An 18568-nucleotide genomic window follows, 5' to 3' on the forward strand; every position below is an offset into this window, starting at 1 on the left:
CTGTAGTCGGTTCTCCGGAGTCATGGTGCTTCCTCTTCGAACCCCTAGTACACTTGCTCATCTCTTTGACGCGAACTCGATGGGGACATTCTGGATTACGGGCAAATAGGAATAAATAAAATCGCAACTTAATTATGCTTTGTTCTGTTTGCATTATCCAAGGGAGAAGCTTTAAATTGTTGTTGTTGTTGTTGTTGTTGTTGTTGTTGTTGTTGTTGTTGTTGTTGTTGTTATTATTATTATTATTATTATTATTATTATTATTATTAAAATGGAAGGTATTGCCAAAGTCAAAGTTCAAAACCCCGAGCAGATTAAATGGATTGACAAAAGATGAGTATTCTGACCTTATTTGTCTCCATAGCGATCTGTTAGAAAGCCCTGTGTACAGAAATGTGCACAGCCCCTCCGCAGGATAAAGCCTGGGTGGTTTTTACTTAACCGGGTGGAGCACAGGTTTTTGTTTTTGTTGCTGTACTGATACATTTATTTTTAAGTCAAGCATTTCCCCCTAAAAATCCGAAACATAAAAAGAAAATAGTTTTTAAACATCGCATAACCGTCGCCTTTTTTGCTCTTTGCAAAATGAACAAATTTGCTTTTTCTAAGCTACATTTTACGGCAAGCGAGCATTTGTTTGTTTTGTTTTGCGGCGGACGAACATTTTATTGAAAAACAAAAGGCTTCCCTGTGGCCCGTACGGGGATCGAACCCGCGACCTTGGCGTTATTAGCACCACGCTCTAACCAACTGAGCTAACCGGCCACTGGGAGAACATTTTGCCTTTGCTTTCTTTCTGCTACTCGGTGACTCAACTTTGAAGACTGGAATTTGTACAAAATATTAATGACTGTGCTTCTTACGTTTCTTTAAATCACAAATGTGTGTTTCATTGGAAAACGAAGCAGATCTGCATGCTGTTCAAAAGTGATCCATTTGAGAGTGTGCGAAAAATTGTAGTTGTGGTTATGAAAAAGGGCTGCTTCGTTTAATGTCTGTCTAATGGCTATTTATTACAGAGCATCGACACGAGTGAACACTATGCTTTGCCTTTTTTTAACAGCTAGAGAAAAATCTGAAGAAGTGTGCATGCACACGAAAGCTCATACCAAAATAAAAACTTAGTTGGTCTTTAAGGTGCTGCTGGAAGGATATTTTTTATTTTGTTTCGACTACGTCAGACCAGCACGGCTACCTACCTGTAACTAGAGAAAAATGGTTATGGGCAAACGGTGTAACAGCTGGTTGATTTTCAGAGCTGGATAGACCTTCGAATTCTGGATTTTCAAAATCTCTGTTACTCAGATCCTATGTTGTCTTATTACGCGGAGCTGTCGCAGATACGTATACTGTATCTGGCGAACTGGGACGCAGGCAAGTGAAGATGACACCCCTGCAATCCCAGTTCTGTACTGAAAGTGGCGACTTCTGCAAGAGCGACTCAACCAGCATGTTATTTATTTCCTTTTGAATGCCTGTCACGTCAACTCCCACTCCAAAATAACTAATTTGTAATTCTGACAGTGGGTGGTGGTTGCTTTTGGTAACATACCTCCTTTTCAAAAACAACTATATTTTGCTAACTATATGCTCAAGATGTGTCTTCATGGAGCAGGAGATTCTTACTCGGAAGTAAGCCGCGCTGAGTGTAAGCATGCTTACTCGGAAGTTCGACGGCGACTTACTCCCAATTCAGCTTACTCTCCTTCATTTGATGATTCTAAAGCAGAGGTTGCATCTGTCGTGGATTGCTATTTCCGCATTGCCGAGCGGGGTTGGACTAGATGACCTTTGGTGCATCCCTTCCGACTCTGCTAAGATTCTAAGCGCTCCCGTGACTGCGCATGAGCAAGGACCGCCCGGGGGGCGGGGTTCTGAGGATGCGCTCAGAAAGGAGAGGAGCCGTGGTGTACGCATGCGCACCTCGGAGGCCCCGCCGCCGCCATGGAGCCCGCCCTGCGGTTGCCGCAGTCAATAGGAGAGGGCGGAGGTTAGCAACTGCGCTTGCGCCGCTCCGAGGGCGGGACTGACACGGTCGCGCCCCCGGGTTGAGGGAGCTTGACGCTCTGGGGTTGCCAGGGTGACGGGGATACAACATGGCGCACTGACAAGTTCTCGGCGCGGGGAGCGGAGGGCGGGGGGCCCTGGCGCTTCAGAGAGGACCCTCGCCGCCCCACACACCCCTCCCCACTGGAGGGCACGCGCGGGGAAAGCGAGCGGAGGATGAACAGTAAGGGGGCGGCCTCGCTGGGGGTGGGGGCAGTGGCGAGTCTCCCTGAGGGGAATTGAGGGGGGGAGAGGGAGAGGAGCCGGTGCGGCTCGGCTTTCAAGACGGATCGCGAGGCCGGCGGGGGAGGAGGGGTTAAAGGAATATATGTGTGTGTACGTGTGTACACGTGTGTAACGTATATGATCTACAACATCGCGTCGGAGAAGTTTGTTCCAGGTCATGGAAAGATCCGACCCGTGGCTGCTGAGGCCGGCGTATGGCAGCCGCTAGTTAAACAAAGATGCTAAATTCTCATAGTGAGAGGTGTCTGATTCGATATCCAGCTTAGTGGGGGAGGGGAGGGGAGGAGAGGGGAGGATGAGAGCTGTGTGCAAAGAAAAAGTGGGGCGGGGAGGGGAAGCTAGTGGGGATGGTGGGGAAGAGGTAAGCCAGGGGGCTGATGGGGCTCACCAACCTGGGAAGGTAGCCCGTTTGGAGAAGGAGAACTCTGGTCCTAAGCCTCCTCCACTGCCTTGTGGGATTTATTCAGGAGAAGACAAGGCTTTGGAGTAAAACCCCTATCCAGAAGGGAGTCCCTAAGATGGTTGGGTGGCGCTTTGTACGCCTCCATCCAGCAACTGCTGCAGCCAAGCTGGTGCCCAACATATTGCTCTGCTTTCCTTTGGATCACATCAGCGAGGCCAAGGGCCGGGGGCGGGGTCATTGACTAGGCAGCCCTGGAACTCCATAAACGCTGCCCAGGCTTGTACTCGCACTTTGGCGCGATTAATGCAGTGGTTTGATTTCACCCTTAGAGGCGCATTCCATTGTCTCTAGAGGCAGTAGGGTGTCAACAACAATAGCAAAATAAAAAAATTCCTTCAGTAGCACCTTAAAGACCAACTAAGTTTATATTTTGGTATGAGCTTTCGTGTGCATGCACACTTCTTCAGATACCAACAACAATAGCAGTTAGAGCAGAGCTTTCCAGTTTTTTCATGTTGGTGACACACTTTTTAGACATGCATCATTTTGCGACACAGTAATTCAGTTTTACTAGCAAACCGGAGGTTAAACTAGCCCCTTTCTAGCCGCGGGAGGAACGCGGGGAGCATTCACACAACATGCCAGCATGCTAGTGTGTCGTGACACACAGTTTGGAAAACTCTGGGTTAGAGTGTCAACCACCTGGGAGATACAAGGGTTCAAATCCCCTCTGGGTCAGCCGTGCAGCTCACTGAGTGATCTCAAAGGACAGGAGTTTCTCCCATGCAGCAGCTTTGGGCTACAAATTTGGGATTGTGGCAAAGAAAGCTTAGTTATAAACTAAGAATTTTGGATCTTGGCTCTGAGGAAGGGGAAAGGGTGGCACTCTTTCTGGAAAATGGTGGAATTTTATGGGTATTTCAGAGGAAATCTGGAAGATGGATCAAAGCACAGTTGGAGTTGTAAAAGGAATTAGCATTTAAATTCATTGATAAAGCTGGCATCATTTTTCAGGGTTTGAACATAGATTTTTATTTTGTTGTATGTATCCTATTCAAATTTCATGCTCAATAATTAGGATGTTTGCTTCAGTTAAGGTGTATATGAACACCTATCATATTTTCAGCCTGCTTTATACATCTGGAGAATTATATGACAAAATTCATGCCATGATAAATGTTTTAGATTGCAGTCCAGCCTAAAAACATTTCCTAAACCCTGATCTGATAATGCTTACTCAAAACACAATTTAATGAAGAAGTGTGCATGCACATGAAAGCTCATACCTATGACAAACTTAGTTGGTCTCTAAGGTGCTACTGGAAGGAATTTTTATTTATTTATTGTTTTGACTACGTCAGACCAACAGGACTACTAACCTGTAACACAATTTAATGGGTTTTCCTTCCATGTATGTATCAAGCACAAGCCTTCCCTCAGGAGTGGGAAACTTTTGACCCTCCAACACCAGTTGAACTCCAACTCCAGTTATCCCCAGCCAACATAGCCATGTGTGGGGAACTTTCGTCCCTCCAGAGGTTGCTGAACCACAACTCCCATTATCCCTGGACATCACCCATGCTTGGTAGGGCTGATGCAGGTTGTAGTTCAACAATATCTGGTGAGTCAAAGGTTCCCCACACCTGTTGCAGACCATCGTTATTTGGAGGGCTACAGTTTCTCCGCCCTGCCTTTTGTTACTATATAGATTTGTCAAGTAAACATACCTAAGGAGGTAACAGCAATGGTCTGATTTGTTATCAAGCAGTGATACATATTGTAAAAATAGTTTTTTAATGGGGGGGGGTAACACAACCAATTCTTACCATGACTGTGGTATATACTTCACTCTTTGTAGTCTCTGTTCTATTGTTTGAACTGGGGATAGGCCAGATTCCATGTGCTTTGCCATTATTAGATATGTGGCCCTGACGGTCACACTTTGTTTAAACGAAGGGTAGGTGAGGATAGACAAGCTGTGTCCTTCCAGATGTTGATGCATTCCAGCTCCCATCAGCCCCAGCTAGCATGGCCAGTAGTCAAGGATGATTAGTTTTTTACTCCAAGAATATGTGGAAGACGCCATCCCTGTTTAGATGCTAGAGCACAATTTGTTGTCTACATGTTCAGACTCCATAATCTTCAATGAATCTAAAGTTTTAGAGGTGGGGTGATTTGTTTTAACCAAATGTTTTAAACACATGTTTCCAAAGCTATCAATTCTGTACAGTTACGAGCCAAAGCACTCGAATTGCATACACCCGCATCTGCTTTTCCAGCTGCAGAGCAATTTGAGCCTCCCGCATCCCTCCCTGAAAGAACTACTTTTTATTTACAGCTAGCTGCAGTCTGAAGAAGTTAATTGTCATGAGAAGTTAGCCAGTGGAGGCTTTTAGAAGCAGTTGCTGTAGAGGTGATATGTATGGGAGAAGACTAAACCAAATTAGAAAGGACAGGGGTATCTACAGAAGACAATTGGAAAGAAAGTTAGAATTGACTCAAGTCTGCAGATACTTAACACCAAAGAAGGTTAAAGAATGGTTAAGAGGGTGATGAATATGATAGCAAGAGGGATGCTGTCTATATGGAGGCTAACAGACATATCCATGGGCAGCTATCCCTGTGTGAGTGCTAATGTCACACATGAGTAAAAAACTCTGAATTACATAGTGGAGCATTAGGAGATTATAGATGTTGCTACAGCTGTGATCCCAGCTCACATGCTACATTTCACTAAAGGATTCCAACAATATACCTCCGGGTATAGGACAGTATAGAAATTTAATTATTATTATTAATAATAATGATTCTATGATTCCAAGAATCAAAACTTGAGGGATAGATAGGCATGAATTTAAACACCCTAGTGGTCAGGCTTTAAAATGCCTGTTGCTCATTTCTGATGCTCTTACACAGCAAACTCAAATCTCTGAAAACTAAATGACCATGGGAGTAAAATGACTATTGCACACTTTGCTGAAGAAGCATCTGCTAGGCAGTTAAGCAAAGAAAAGCTTCAAGTGAGTTATTACAGCAAACACAATCTTAAGCAAGGTGGAGCTCCTCACACAGCTGTCCATAAATAAGAGCTGTGTTTCCATAATACTTAAGGGACCCAGGTGGCGCTGTGGTTAAACCACTGAGCCTAGGGCTTGCTGATCAGAAGGTCGGCGGTTCGAATCCCTGTGACGGGGTGAGCTCCCGTTGCTTGGTCCCAGCTCCTGCCAACCTAGCAGTTCGAAAGCACGTCAAAATGCAAGTAGATAAATAGGAACCGCTACAGCGGGAAGGTAAACGGCGTTTCCATGTGCTGCTCTGGTTTGCCAGAAGCAGCTTTGTCATGCTGGCCACATGACCTGGAAGCTATACGCCGGCTCCCTCGGCCAATAATGCGAGATGAGCGCGCAACCCCAGAGTCGGTCACGACTGGACCTAATGGTCAGGGGTCCCTTTACCTTTACCTTTTCCATAATACTTATACCGTGTAGAGGGATGCAAGGCTTAGTTTTTGATAGATACAGTGATGATAGGAGAGTTGGTTGAATAAATAAATAAATAAGCTATAACTGTAAACATGTCCAATGAAGCAGAATTTAAAGCAATCCTGAGGATATTAAGTTTGCTATTGATACTAAAACCTAGTTTTCTTTTAAATTTTTGACCTTTTTAGAATATAAAACGATTGGTAAGATTGGCGAGGGAACATTTTCTGATGTTCTGAAGGTACAAAATTTCAAGGATGGACAATATTATGCATGTAAACAAATGAAACAGCATTTTGAAAGGTAGGTGCAGCTGCTTTTTAAATTTTCTTTTTACTTAAATGTTGAAATACTGAAATTCATACAGGTGGATTTGATTTAAATCAAATCGATTTAAATGACGCTTTAAATCACTAGTCAGTAAGACTTGATTTAATTTTTTTTTTACAGAAAGACTCATTCTTGCTGGTATAATCTTAATATTTACAACCAGATGAAAGTTTGATTTTTTGAATAATACATTTTCAGAGTAGTTTTTACAGTTATATCTTTAGAAAGATTTTTCCTTCAAAAACATTTTATTTTAAAAATCCAATTTAAATAAAAAATCATTGATTTTTATCCACCCTGAATTAATATTACAGTATCAAAGTTTGTTTTAAATATTGGTTCTGAATATTTATAAACATTATACAGAAAAAGAGTGCCTTCAAAGAGGACAACTAACCTTACAACCACTACATTTCTCTCTCTTTTGTCCCAAGTATTAAACATAGTACATAGCCCTTCTCCAGATCCCACCACCATCAGAGTTATAGGAGCTGGTGACCAGAGATAGAGACTTCTCTGTGATCTCTTATGGAAGTAGTTTACATGCTGCTTTATAAGCCACTTTCAAAACTTGGGGAACGCCATGAGAGGCCTCTGCTATTAATGTAATACATAAATAAAATAAATAAATAACACTCTTCTGCTACCGGAAGAGAAAACCATGAAATGCTCTAATTCACTCATCCAAGCATGTGTCTTACACATCTCTTGAGATTATGTGTGGTCCATAATCCACAGACTGGACAGAGCAACAATAAAGAGAAGGGGGGAATGAAGTGTTTACTCTTTTGTAATTTTAACAAACAAACAAAAGCGACCTTAAGACGGTAGCCTAATCTTTTCCCTTTTTTATATACTGAAGTATCGACCATGTGAACAGTATGAGAGAGATACAAGCACTAAGGCGACTGAATCCACATCCAAATATCCTTACGTTGCATGAAGTGATATTGTAAGTTCTGCATCCTTTCTTTCACCTTCCCTTTCTATACTCTGAGTATTCTTCCCTAAGATGATGCGGAGGTGGTGAATCACAATTTCATTTGCCAGACCAGTCTTAATCTGGTTAGACCTCCTCTATTTTCCTGTGGCATAATGAATGAGATTCTGCCTTTTCCTACACCTCTGCTCCCAGGAGGGCAGCAAATACCCTTGTGTTGGGAAGTGAGCCTACTGGGGCTGCCAATCACTTGCACTTGAATGGCTGAGCCACTGGTAGCATGAACACTGAGACTCTACGTGTACAAGTTTTAAGGAACAACTTGCTTTTATTCCATCTTTATCTGTGTTCTCTGGTAGTGTAGATGATGGCAGCACCAACAGTACAATGAAAGTACAATGAAGGACTCAAGTAATGACACTATTAAGGAGAATTACATGTACAGGCAACTCCCAATTTACATGCATTGAAGGCACAAGTGACCATGCACACACGCATTGCCATGAACCTAGAAGTGGAATGAAAAGGGGCAAAAATGGCCCTAAAAGAGAGCAAAAATGGCAGAAATTGCATGAAGTTTCTACCGTAGCAATCCCACAAGCCTTTGCGAGTGCAATCCCAGAAGCCTTTGCCCCGAACTTTGAGGCCTGTTGAGAGTTGGAGCTTGAGCAAGGAGGTTTGGAGGGTGTTTGCAGGCTTTTTTAATGGTGTTCCCAATATATGCGATTTCACTTAAACACGCGATGCCTGGGAATGTAACCCCTGTGTAAATGGGGAGTTGCCCGTATTGTAAGGAGGGGCATCTAATGTCACCTGCCCAATAAAAGACTACAGGTGGTCAGTGGATGATAACAAAACATTTTTCATAAAGTGACGTTTGTCTCCGCATGAGTTCAGAACTTTTGCTAGAGTTCTAGCCTTTTTACATATGAGAACACCTCCCATCAACCAAAGGATTTCATAAGTAGTTTTATCCCTTCTTCCATGTAGTTAAATAAGAACACTCTTTTCCCCCCTTCAGTGACAAGAAAGCCGGTGCTGTGGCATTGATATGTGAACTCATGGACATGAACATTTATGAACTGATCAAAGGTATGTAGATCATGCCAATGAGAAAGACCTTTGCAGAGATGCTCTTTATTCATTTACGCAAAAACCCAACTATTTGTACAGTATGACTGACCAAAAGAATTAAGTAGGACAGGTGGGGAACAGCGCTAAATGTTGTTGAACTCCAACTCTCAGCATAACCTATTGTCAGTGTGTTTTTCTCTAGCAACATCTGGAGGACCAGTTGTCAGGGAGTTGTTGTCCAACAACATCTGGAGGACCACAAGATTTCTATAGTTGGACAGCCCTGTTGCCCAAGCTGAAGTCATTCTGTTTGTGCAATTCAGCTGTTTACCGCCGATAGTCTTCTTCCCAGTAGGTGAAGGCAGAGAGAGATTTTGAAAGGTGGAGATGACATTTTCATATAATTACAGATACGGAAGGGAAACACCTGCCTGATGGTGCTGGAAAGGAGGAAACAGGTGCAGGTGGGAAGACTGCGTAGAAAGGGAACAGCAGCTAATAATTGTGTCATCTCTGCTCTGTAATTAAGAGTCCTGCTGTAACAGCTCTCACTCATCACAAATATATATATTTACAATTCAAAACAACTGATTGCCTGAGATTAGAAAGCCACTATTACATTTCAGTGCTGTTGAGAGATTTATTCCCCTATCTTTTCTTGCCATTCCTTTGTCATTCCTGGCCATGTGCATGCGTGTGAGAACAGGAGTTTGCACTCACCTGCTTTCTTGCACACCTCAAAAGTTATTACAGATGGCTGGGGTTCCCTCCAGAGCAAGAGTAGATAGCAGTTACTGACTTTCCTTTCCAGCACCAATCCTTTTCACCACAAGTGGAATCACTTTCAAGTCTGGGGACTGTTTCGGTCTTGGCCTGTGGTTGTTGTCCCCCCCCCCCTATAAATAGCAGATATTAGAAAGCCAGTTTAGGAATCAACACTTCCTCCTTGCCCACCTTTCTGGGGAGCAAACCTTCATATCATGTTGACCACTATTAAGAGAAGAGTTGACTGTCTGCAGTTATCCAGAACTCTGGCATGTGTTAACTGTGGTGAGGTGAGTGCCAGTGTTTCTTTTAACAGTGGTTAAGGCTGAGCAGGAGAATTTGCTGTAGGGAGGGGGATAGATGACTGCTGAACTCTTAACTGTAGTTAAGATAAAGCCTCGTTAAATGAATGAATGAATGAATGAATGTAAACAAAAACCCTCAAAGTGGTTTACAAAGAGAATACAGCTAAAAACAAGTATTTTTAAAATCAACAGTATATTAGAAACAGATTAAACCAGCCCAGTGTGTTCTTCCTCACCAGTATGGAAAATATAAAAGGAAAACAAACACTACCACATTTCACAGGCAAACCAACTCACATCTGTATTTAAAATTCACTTAACTGGCAGAAGTGACTGCAAGCTCTCCATCATAAAAGTGAACTTTGAATAAAACTGTACCATGCTCATTTGACTGTTTCCACTAGGGAGGAAAAAACCATTCCCTGAAGGAAAAATAATGAATTATATGTACCAGTTATGCAAGTCTCTTGATCACATGCACAGGTAAGGCAGTCATTTGTATTTATTTTTGCAAATGTAGTATTTGGCTATATTATTGAGCCGGGAACTGGAGAGACCAGTGAATACCCCAAAGGTACTACTGTGAGGGTCAAAATACATATGATATTAATCGTATCCTTAAACAAGTGGGGCTGCTTTTATTTTGGAGAAAAAGCAGCCTTGGGGCCCCTATCCAGAATGTGCATTCATTCTGACTTCACACTGATGAAAATTGCTCATCTGCTTGCCTCCAAAAAGTAGACTACTGGTGGCAGTATACAGCATTTTCTGGGGCTAATAAGAGCCACAAGGGAATGATTTTCAGTGGGGTGGTGGTGGTACAGGGCTCCAATGTGGATTGGGAGCCCATTCTAGTTTTCTCCAAAATAAAGGAACCAGGTTAAGCCTACTAGCTTCATATATATATGCCCTTCCTTCCATAGGAGCCCAGGTAGCTTACAATCTTCATAAAATCACATTAAAACAACCTTAAATCACAGTTAAAACTACAAAAACACTATGCACAGAAAAGACCAGTAAACCACTAGCAGCAGGCTGTGCATGTAGCATCCATGCAGTTTGGCCTTGATGTATCTATTAAAGCTGCAGCCTCTCACACTGCAAATTCTTCTCTGGGGCATCCCCCAATCTCCAGGCTATGGATGGTTTTCAGGAGTGTTCATAATGTGGACTGGGAATGGGACAGTGGGGAACAGGAAAACCCCAATGCACAGGGTACTTTCTGTATGCCATTATTGGTATATAAATACTTACTTGCCCTGAATAATTCTCTTGCAGGAATGGGTTATTTCACAGAGATGTAAAACCAGAAAACATATTAATAAAGGTAAGCAGTCTTTAGTGCAGTGTTTCTCAAAATGTGTCCCACCCCCTTCCAGGGTCGTGAAAGAGTTTCAAAGAGTACAAAGCAGAATTTTTTATTATTATTTCATCATAAATAAAATAGTATTATTAAAAATACCCCCAATTTATATTTGCTTGAGAAGGGGCACACCAGTAAGACTAAACTCAAAAGAGGTTTGTTGTAAGTTTGGGAAACACAGCCGTAGCACAAGTGATAAATATGTTGGAACTCTGTATTCATTATGCTAAGACTGCAATTTGGAAGTGCATTTGTACATAAGAGAAAAGTGCATTGTTAGTTTTGGATGTGGAATTACAGGTGCCCAGTTTAGATAAGTGGCAGTATTGTCCCTAATCTTTCCCAAACACTACTGATGAAATGTAATCTTCTATAACCTGGTAAGTCTTCTTGTGACCAAAGATTCAAAGTGACAAGCTTGTTTTTGGTTAAGTACACCCCATTACCATGTTCAGTGCTCCTGCAGTTACGTTTTCTCCCCATTTCCAAAGATTACAGGCACTCTGCCCAAAATAGCCATGGAGCAGAGTTCATTGCAATGCAATAGCCAGATTTCCCCTCCGTTCTCAAATTAAGCATCTTTACACATGACTGATTTTATATGAATGCCTTCTCATTTGAGATGCCACAACTATCTTAACTGCAGCAGGATCTTCTGAAGCTTGGGGATTTTGGTTCCTGCAGAAGTATACACTCCAAACAGCCTTATACAGAGTACATCTCTACGCGCTGGTACAGGGCACCTGAATGTCTTCTCACAGATGGGTACTACAGTTATAAAATGGACATGTGGAGTGCTGGCTGTGTGTTCTACGAAATTGCAAGGTACATTATCTTAAAGGAATTGATGGTTTGACTTGAGAGCAGGGCCGGCCCAACCATGAGGTGGGCTGGGACAGCCGCCTTGGGCAGTAGAACACCATGAGGTGGCCCCCAGCCTGCCCCATCATTAGTAGAGAAGCAGTGGTGGCGGCTTCCTGCCACCGCTTTGTGACCCAGGTAACGGAGGCATTGGCGGTGGGGCAGCACCTTGCCATTTTGCCTTGGGTGGCAAAATGGGACACACCACCCTTGACTTACTGAAATTCACATAAAGGGTAGGATTGTGTAGATGGCATGAAGTGTTCACAATTGTGTCACGGAAACAATTTCAGATACTGTGAAAAGCTGAACCACTGGTAAAGCTCAGTGGTAAAGCACATGGGGAGGGAGAGAGGATTGTTCTTTCTGGCAAACTGCATTCCTTGCACAGATGGAATGTTTGCAATAGCACAATGCTGAATTCCACCCATAATCTCCTCAATAGTTGGTGCAGGGGGCAAATACTACTAACACCTGTGCCACAATTTAAGACTGGACAGTTTTCCTCACAAGGAGAAAACCCTCAACCCTGGCAGTTTAATTTCCCACACTGCCCAACCAATTCCTCTTTTTTGTTTCTAGTTTCCACCCACTCTTTCCTGGATCTAATGAACTGGACCAAATATCAAAAATCCATGATATTGTAGGTACTCCTCCCAAGAAGATTCTTAATAAGTTCAAGCAGTAAGTACATTTTGAATTCTGGGATTTAATAGTGCATTCTCTCTTTGATCGAACCCGTACAAATGAATGTCTTAATTTAGAGGAGAATGCTCACGCATCATGTCAAAGGAAGCTGTTTGCTAGTCCGTAGCTAAAACAGTGTAGACCAGGCATCCCCAAACTTCGGCCCTCCAGATGTTTTGGACTACAATTTCCATCATCCCTGACCACTGGTCCTGTTAGCTAGGGATCATGGGAGTTGTAGGCCAAAACATCTGGAAGGCCGCAGTTTGGGGATGCCTGGTATAGACTAACTATTCAGTGTAACCTGAGGCTACTTCATCAGTTGTGAGCTGAGGTCACACTCCAAATCATGGCATCTTGTGAATTGATTAGATTGCTCGCTGCCTACTTTTCCATTCAAAAACAAGTTAGATCTCTGCTGCAGAGTGTTAAGTGGTACAGAAATACCAGCTTCAGGCTCTAAGCACAGAGCAGGTCCAGCAGGGGACATGCATTTATCCCTTTGCCTCCCCAGAGATCCCACTCCCCACCCCTATGCCAGAAGTCACACGTGCTTCTACTCCAGCACTGTGGTATTTTAAACTGCAATCAAAGAGTACGTCCTCAAGCATGGGAAGATCCTGAGAGCTGCTATTTACTTAATGGCCAAGATGCTGAGTCAGGAAGTCACCTCTGCCATGAACTCGCCAGGTGCCCTGAGGCAAGCTACTGTCTTCTCAACCTCATTCCTCAGTAACATGGGAATAATGTGGATCATTAATGTATGAGAAGTCATTTGAACACTCAGCAATGCTACATATATGTTAAGTAGGCAATGGGTTGCAAAGCACTGCTGAAGACGGCCCGGTAGCCAGATCTCTGACCATAGGTGTTATACGCTGACAAAGTCTCACTATTGTCAGTAATTGTGCTGCAGCAATTCTGCACAAACCTCAGCTTCTAGATCAAGTGCAAGGGAAGCCCCACCTAGAGCGCACTGCAGTGATCCAGTCTCCAAGCAACCAATTTGCGAACTGCCATGGCCAGGTTTTCCTGGTCCAGGAATGGCTGTGGCAGTCAAAGCAATTGCTGTTGATAAAAGGCACTTCTAAGCTGCTGAGGCTTCCAGTGACAGAGCTGGAACCAAAAGCACAAACAAACGGTGAATCTGCTGCTTCTGGGTAGGCAAATTGAAGGTGAGACAAAGAGCAAAATGTGTGTTTAGCCTTCAAGATTTTCTGCATCCGCTTTATCTGTTTGGCATCCCTGCCCCATCCCCCATCCCCCATCCCCCAATAAGGCCGACATTAATAGCCTCCTGACAGGAATGTGTTTCCTTTCACTGGATCAATGCAGGTCACGAGTGATGAGCTTTGATTTTCCCATCAGAAAAGGGAAGGGAATCTCTCCATTTATGCCTAGCTTGTCAAACAAGAGCCTAACTCTTATGTATGCAATGATACAATATGATCCTGACGAGAGGATCTGTGCCCATGAAGCCCTACAGCACCCTTACTTCAGAGAATTAAGGTGGGTAAACTTTCAGTGTCTCTTGAATTGAGCAATAAATGAGGAGTTGCTGGTGTCTCCAGCTTCTCAATCCCAGACTTAAAATCAGTAAGTGAGGTCCACCATTGCAACAGTGCATGATCAGGACTTCCCTTCCTCTCACAACTTCATTAATTCTCTCTCCCCCCCAAACTGCTCCATAGAGGCCCTCGGCTAACTAGAACAGACCATAGGGGCAGGTGGGGGGGGGGCTGCAAGGAAGGGGAAGTCCCACTGGTGCAAACACGACTCCACAACTGGATATCACCCAGAGGACTTAAATTACATCTCTAGCACCCAAGCTTAAATCTTGACCTACTTCACTAGGTTTGGGTACTTAACAGCTGCATTTTAAATTACTGTTTAGTACGGCTGAAAAACGGAAGTTGCTATGTTGGCTCAACTAGTTGACACAAACAAATTTCGAGTTTCATAGGTGAGATTTTGTCTGGCTCTGTGCTGAACAGGTTGGCAGAGAAACAAGCTTTGACCATACGCAGAAGAATGAGATTAACAGAAAACCCATTAGAAAGGGAGACTCTCAGCTTGCGTCGTATTTCAAAGGAGGATCAAAGGCAGGTAATCTTTAAATCAATGAATAAGTAATAAACCTAATTAAGTAATGCCATTTTAAAATTGCCAACAGAACAACCCTGTGTCAAATGCGATGATATGATGAATAGTGTCCGATAGGCAAAACATATTTTAGGATTTTTGTATCAAAAGGATCCAAGGCTGTATGGATTTCTGATCTAAACAGTGTCCATCTAAGCAAGACAGGTAGCTTTAGAGAGGGTTTTGCATACATACTGTACACTAGCCTTGCAAATAAGCTCCCAAAAGCTACTGGCCTGCAAAAATATTTACTAGCTTGTTGGGGGCTGGGAGAAGAGGGCTCTATCCCTCTTGCAGGAACCTGCCTCATTTATATGGAATCAGGGAGTCTTCCTGGCAGCCTGTTTAGTTTTTAGCTTGGGAGTGGATGGGGAAAATGTTCTGTCCCTTCTCTACAAGCCTGTTCATGGAATTTCTTGTTGCTAGTCACTACCAGGCTAATGTCAGGGTGCTGAATACTATGATTTACAGCTTGGAGGAGCATACAGTATAGCATTTGGGGCTCAGAAAACTTTTAGTGACCTTATGCTCGTAATTATGCTGGAGCAGGTTATTTATTTACACATCTTTTCTTGAGATGTTCCTGTGAGCATGACTGCTGTTGCATCCAGGGTTATTAAAACATCCCTGCAAATTGTTCATTAATTATAGAACTATGAAATCAGAAGAATCTGGCTGAACCAGATGCAAGTTGTCACTTGAGCTATCAGTATCCCATTTGCCAGCACCCAAACAAGATTCTGTGCTGATCAAACTGAAATTCAAGCAGGGAAAGGAGGATCGCTTATTCTAATAAAGCTTTTCCAGGATCTGTTGGATCACTTGTGCGAGGGGAGGGGGCAGGATGAAATGTGCCAGATGAACAACAGATCTTACCTTTTGAAACGGCTACGCTAAGCTTCCCTCCCGGCATGGAATTCTGAAGGCACCAGGTTTAAGTTGCCAGCACCTTATCAAATTCTATGTCAGATCTAACCAATGTTTTGTCTTATTTAAAAGGTATTCCAATAGCTGTTCTAGGGAGTAGTTTTAGAAATTAGTTCCTTTTTAAAACTCATGCTACTAACAGAGCAAGTTTGATCAAGCCTTGGCTTGTGGCACAGTTGAAATTCTTGGTTCTCTTAAAATTACGGTAGAGCAGCAAAAAACCTACTGGGTATTTCCCTGGTAAGTATCAACCTTCCAATATGCTCAGGCTTTTCTTCAGTAGTGTTTGGATGCCAGTATTGGTGTAGTTACCATTATCTACGTTTGCTCCTACGCTAATCCGAATACCCTTAAAAGTACATCCATCTATGTGTTTCTTTCTGAAGGTGTGTTCACGGAACACAAGCAACAGTACTCAGGAAGAACCATTTTGGTTTGTAAGTTTGCTGCTGTGATGGTCTAAGCACGTGTACAAGGTCAACCAGACCAATACAGGTGCATATAAAGGGAGGTCAAACACTTCAACATTTAGCCTACACGAAAGATACTGCTCTCAAAAAAAAATTGAACTTTTATTTTTATTTTAAAAGAACTTTCTTAGGAGAGCCCAAGAGAATCCACTGGGACGTCGTGGATTTCAGAATCCCTATACAGTGGAGTTGCCCAAACCGGCTGCTTCTGAAGTAACCAACTTGACTTCTTACCCTAATCCTCCATTTCAGTCAGTTTTTCCTCTCCCAGCAACCAACGGGCAAGTCCAAGTGTTGCAGCCCATAACATATTTTGGGACACACTGCAAGGTAATTCTGCCTTGCTTTTCAGATTGTACAATTTTATACAAGTAATTAACAGCCCATTTTAACTTGTGTTGTCTCACCAACAGTCTGAAAGACAGAAGGAATTTAAATCTCCGGTGAAACACTACCACTTGCCTGCTCTGGGAAGAAGAGGGGGTTTCTGATGGACTAAGAATCCCTTGTGCTCGCCAATACTTTTGAAAGGTACACTAACAGCAATAGTGCCTTATCTTCTCAAATGCTGCAGCAAGATGCTACAATATTATTATTTTTGTGCTTAACTTTTTTTAAAAAAGGAAAAGGAGCCTTTCTACGTGAGCACCGTTTTCATAACTCAGACTACACTTCATATTTTTTCCAAGCTCCCGATGTACAATTTTATTTCCTCTTAAGTGGGTTGTACATTTGTTCCAATTGTGCTGCACTGGTAGGAATGGAATTGTTACTACTTTTATATTAAATACGATACAGTACTTCTTATTTAAGATGTGTTGAAACTGAATTTGTGTATTTTTGTAAATGTGACTGTGGAGATATAGATTGAAGCAGTGGCGAAGGTGTTTGGTAGTTTCAAAACCTGAGTCTTCTTAGTATCTTCTGGAGTATGTTACATCTGATTTGAGTGCAATCTTGTGTAAAGATTTATTTTTCAAATTATGTAAATGGGCAGATTTTCTCTGCATGCGTCATTCGTAAGATCAAGTTAGTCTTGCTGTTGCTCTCCCAACATATTCCTGTAGCACGGAAGCTTAAACAGCATGAGCATGCTTTCTCAGTTAAAATACGATTTGTCACATGCTCGATACAATTTCACTTCAAAGAACACATTGTGCATTTGTGAGAAGAGCCAATAATATCTGAAAGTATATTTTGTGGGGGAACCTTGTCTCCGCCAGGGACAAGAAGATTCTTAAGTTGCTTTCAGAATTACCGTTTAAATGACAAATAAAAATGCCGTTTTATTAAAATACAGGGTTTTGAAATGGTACTCTCAAGGTTTGTTATATTCTGCCCTTTTGAAATGAAATCCACTTCTATAACAACCTCTCTCTAACAAGGAAAGTAGTTTGTGAATTACTGGTACAACTAATTGTATAAATTTATGACCACCATCCAAAGCATCAGATCCCCCAAAATATGGAGGTGAACACCTATCCTAGAAGGGAAGTCAATGATACAATGGGTTTTTGGTTTTTTTAAATCAGTAATGTTAGTGGACCGGTAGATAGTACAAAAATAAGTGAGACCTGACCTTACCTTAAATAATGAAAGTTGTACGGCAATTGGATTTTCCCTCCAGAAAAGCCACAGATGTATTCAAGGGAAGCACGAACCAGAACATAGCCATGTAGCTTCTATACTGCTAAAATGTTGCATTTCTTCCATGCATGAGGGCAACAACTCTCTAACAATATTGCAGTTTCATCCAAGTGCATGGCAAAAGCTTCCAATCTTGCTACCAGCACAAGTGAAAAGTATCTTTAAGCATCTTCAAGCACAAGCATTTCTCAAGTGTATTGACTTCATTCAGATCCAGAAAGTTAAGTGCAAATTCACGGAGCAAGTTCCTATTTTTTTTTATATAAAAAAATTTCAGACATCCACTGTTGGGGAAAGTGCAGTATGCGCCAAACAGCAAAGGATCCTAAATATTGTGCTGATTAGTTTACATGCCAATTCATGAAAGGCTGTTAATCTCTGTACCTCTCACCCACACTGATTTTTGCATGGCATCGTAAACTGGTTCTGGGATTTATCCCATTCCACCCCACTTCTCGAGGTGGACTTACCTGGCAGGTGCTTTAGGGAAGAGTAGAGGCAGCTCAGAAGACGTGCTGCTTCTAGGTACCCATTGGCAAGTAAGTTAACAGTGCAGTGCAGACAAATTCTCTACATGTCAGTTCTGGCATGCTTTCTTCCTGCACCATCAAGGTAATATAGCACAAGTAGCCTTGAGGGTCACACCACAACGCTTAAAAGGCACAAAAGGCAGCCAAGGACTGGATTGTTCTGTTGTTTTAGTGTTTACATGCAAGTGGGAAATGTCAGGTTTCAGCTTTGAAATCGACACTGGCTCTTTTTCATTTGAAGTTTGTAACCCCCATAGCTGATGTGGTCTAATCTCACAAGACAGAGGGGGAGCTGCATGCGAGTTCCTAGTCAAGGGATGGGGCTTCAGAACCCTTCAAAGTTGCTTGGC

General features: G+C 42.6%; 1 protein-coding gene and 1 non-coding gene across 6 annotated transcripts; one reads left to right on the forward strand and one right to left on the reverse strand.

The window, feature by feature from the left end:
* Nucleotides 1–691: 691 nt before the first annotated feature.
* Nucleotides 692–765, reverse strand: TRNAI-AAU (transfer RNA isoleucine (anticodon AAU)). Its single transcript has one exon. It is a non-coding gene; the product is annotated as a tRNA-Ile (tRNA).
* Nucleotides 766–2054: 1289 nt separating this feature from the next.
* On the forward strand, nucleotides 2055–17338 carry MOK (MOK protein kinase). Of its 5 annotated transcripts, none has more exons than XM_035105731.2 (12): nucleotides 2055–2230; nucleotides 6366–6480; nucleotides 7370–7459; nucleotides 8469–8539; nucleotides 9996–10074; nucleotides 10870–10918; nucleotides 11601–11779; nucleotides 12398–12499; nucleotides 13838–14011; nucleotides 14497–14608; nucleotides 16162–16371; nucleotides 16455–17338. In XM_035105731.2, the coding sequence occupies exons 1-12, from the start codon at nucleotides 2224–2226 to the stop codon at nucleotides 16530–16532; spliced, it is 1266 nt and encodes a 421-aa protein (XP_034961622.1). In that variant the 5' UTR covers nucleotides 2055–2223; the 3' UTR covers nucleotides 16533–17338. The 5 variants fall into 5 exon arrangements, 4 of the variants coding, with proteins under 4 accessions (XP_034961622.1, XP_034961611.1, XP_034961631.1 ...); XR_004691972.2 differs by lacking the exon at nucleotides 2055–2230 and adding an exon at nucleotides 2656–4316 and having other exon boundaries at nucleotides 14497–14604; XM_035105720.2 differs by lacking the exon at nucleotides 2055–2230 and adding an exon at nucleotides 2656–4316.
* Nucleotides 17339–18568: the final 1230 nt, after the last annotated feature.

Source organism: Zootoca vivipara, chromosome 1 (assembly GCF_963506605.1).
Source record: "Zootoca vivipara chromosome 1, rZooViv1.1, whole genome shotgun sequence".
In the NCBI taxonomy this organism is placed as follows: Eukaryota; Metazoa; Chordata; class Lepidosauria; order Squamata; family Lacertidae; genus Zootoca; species Zootoca vivipara.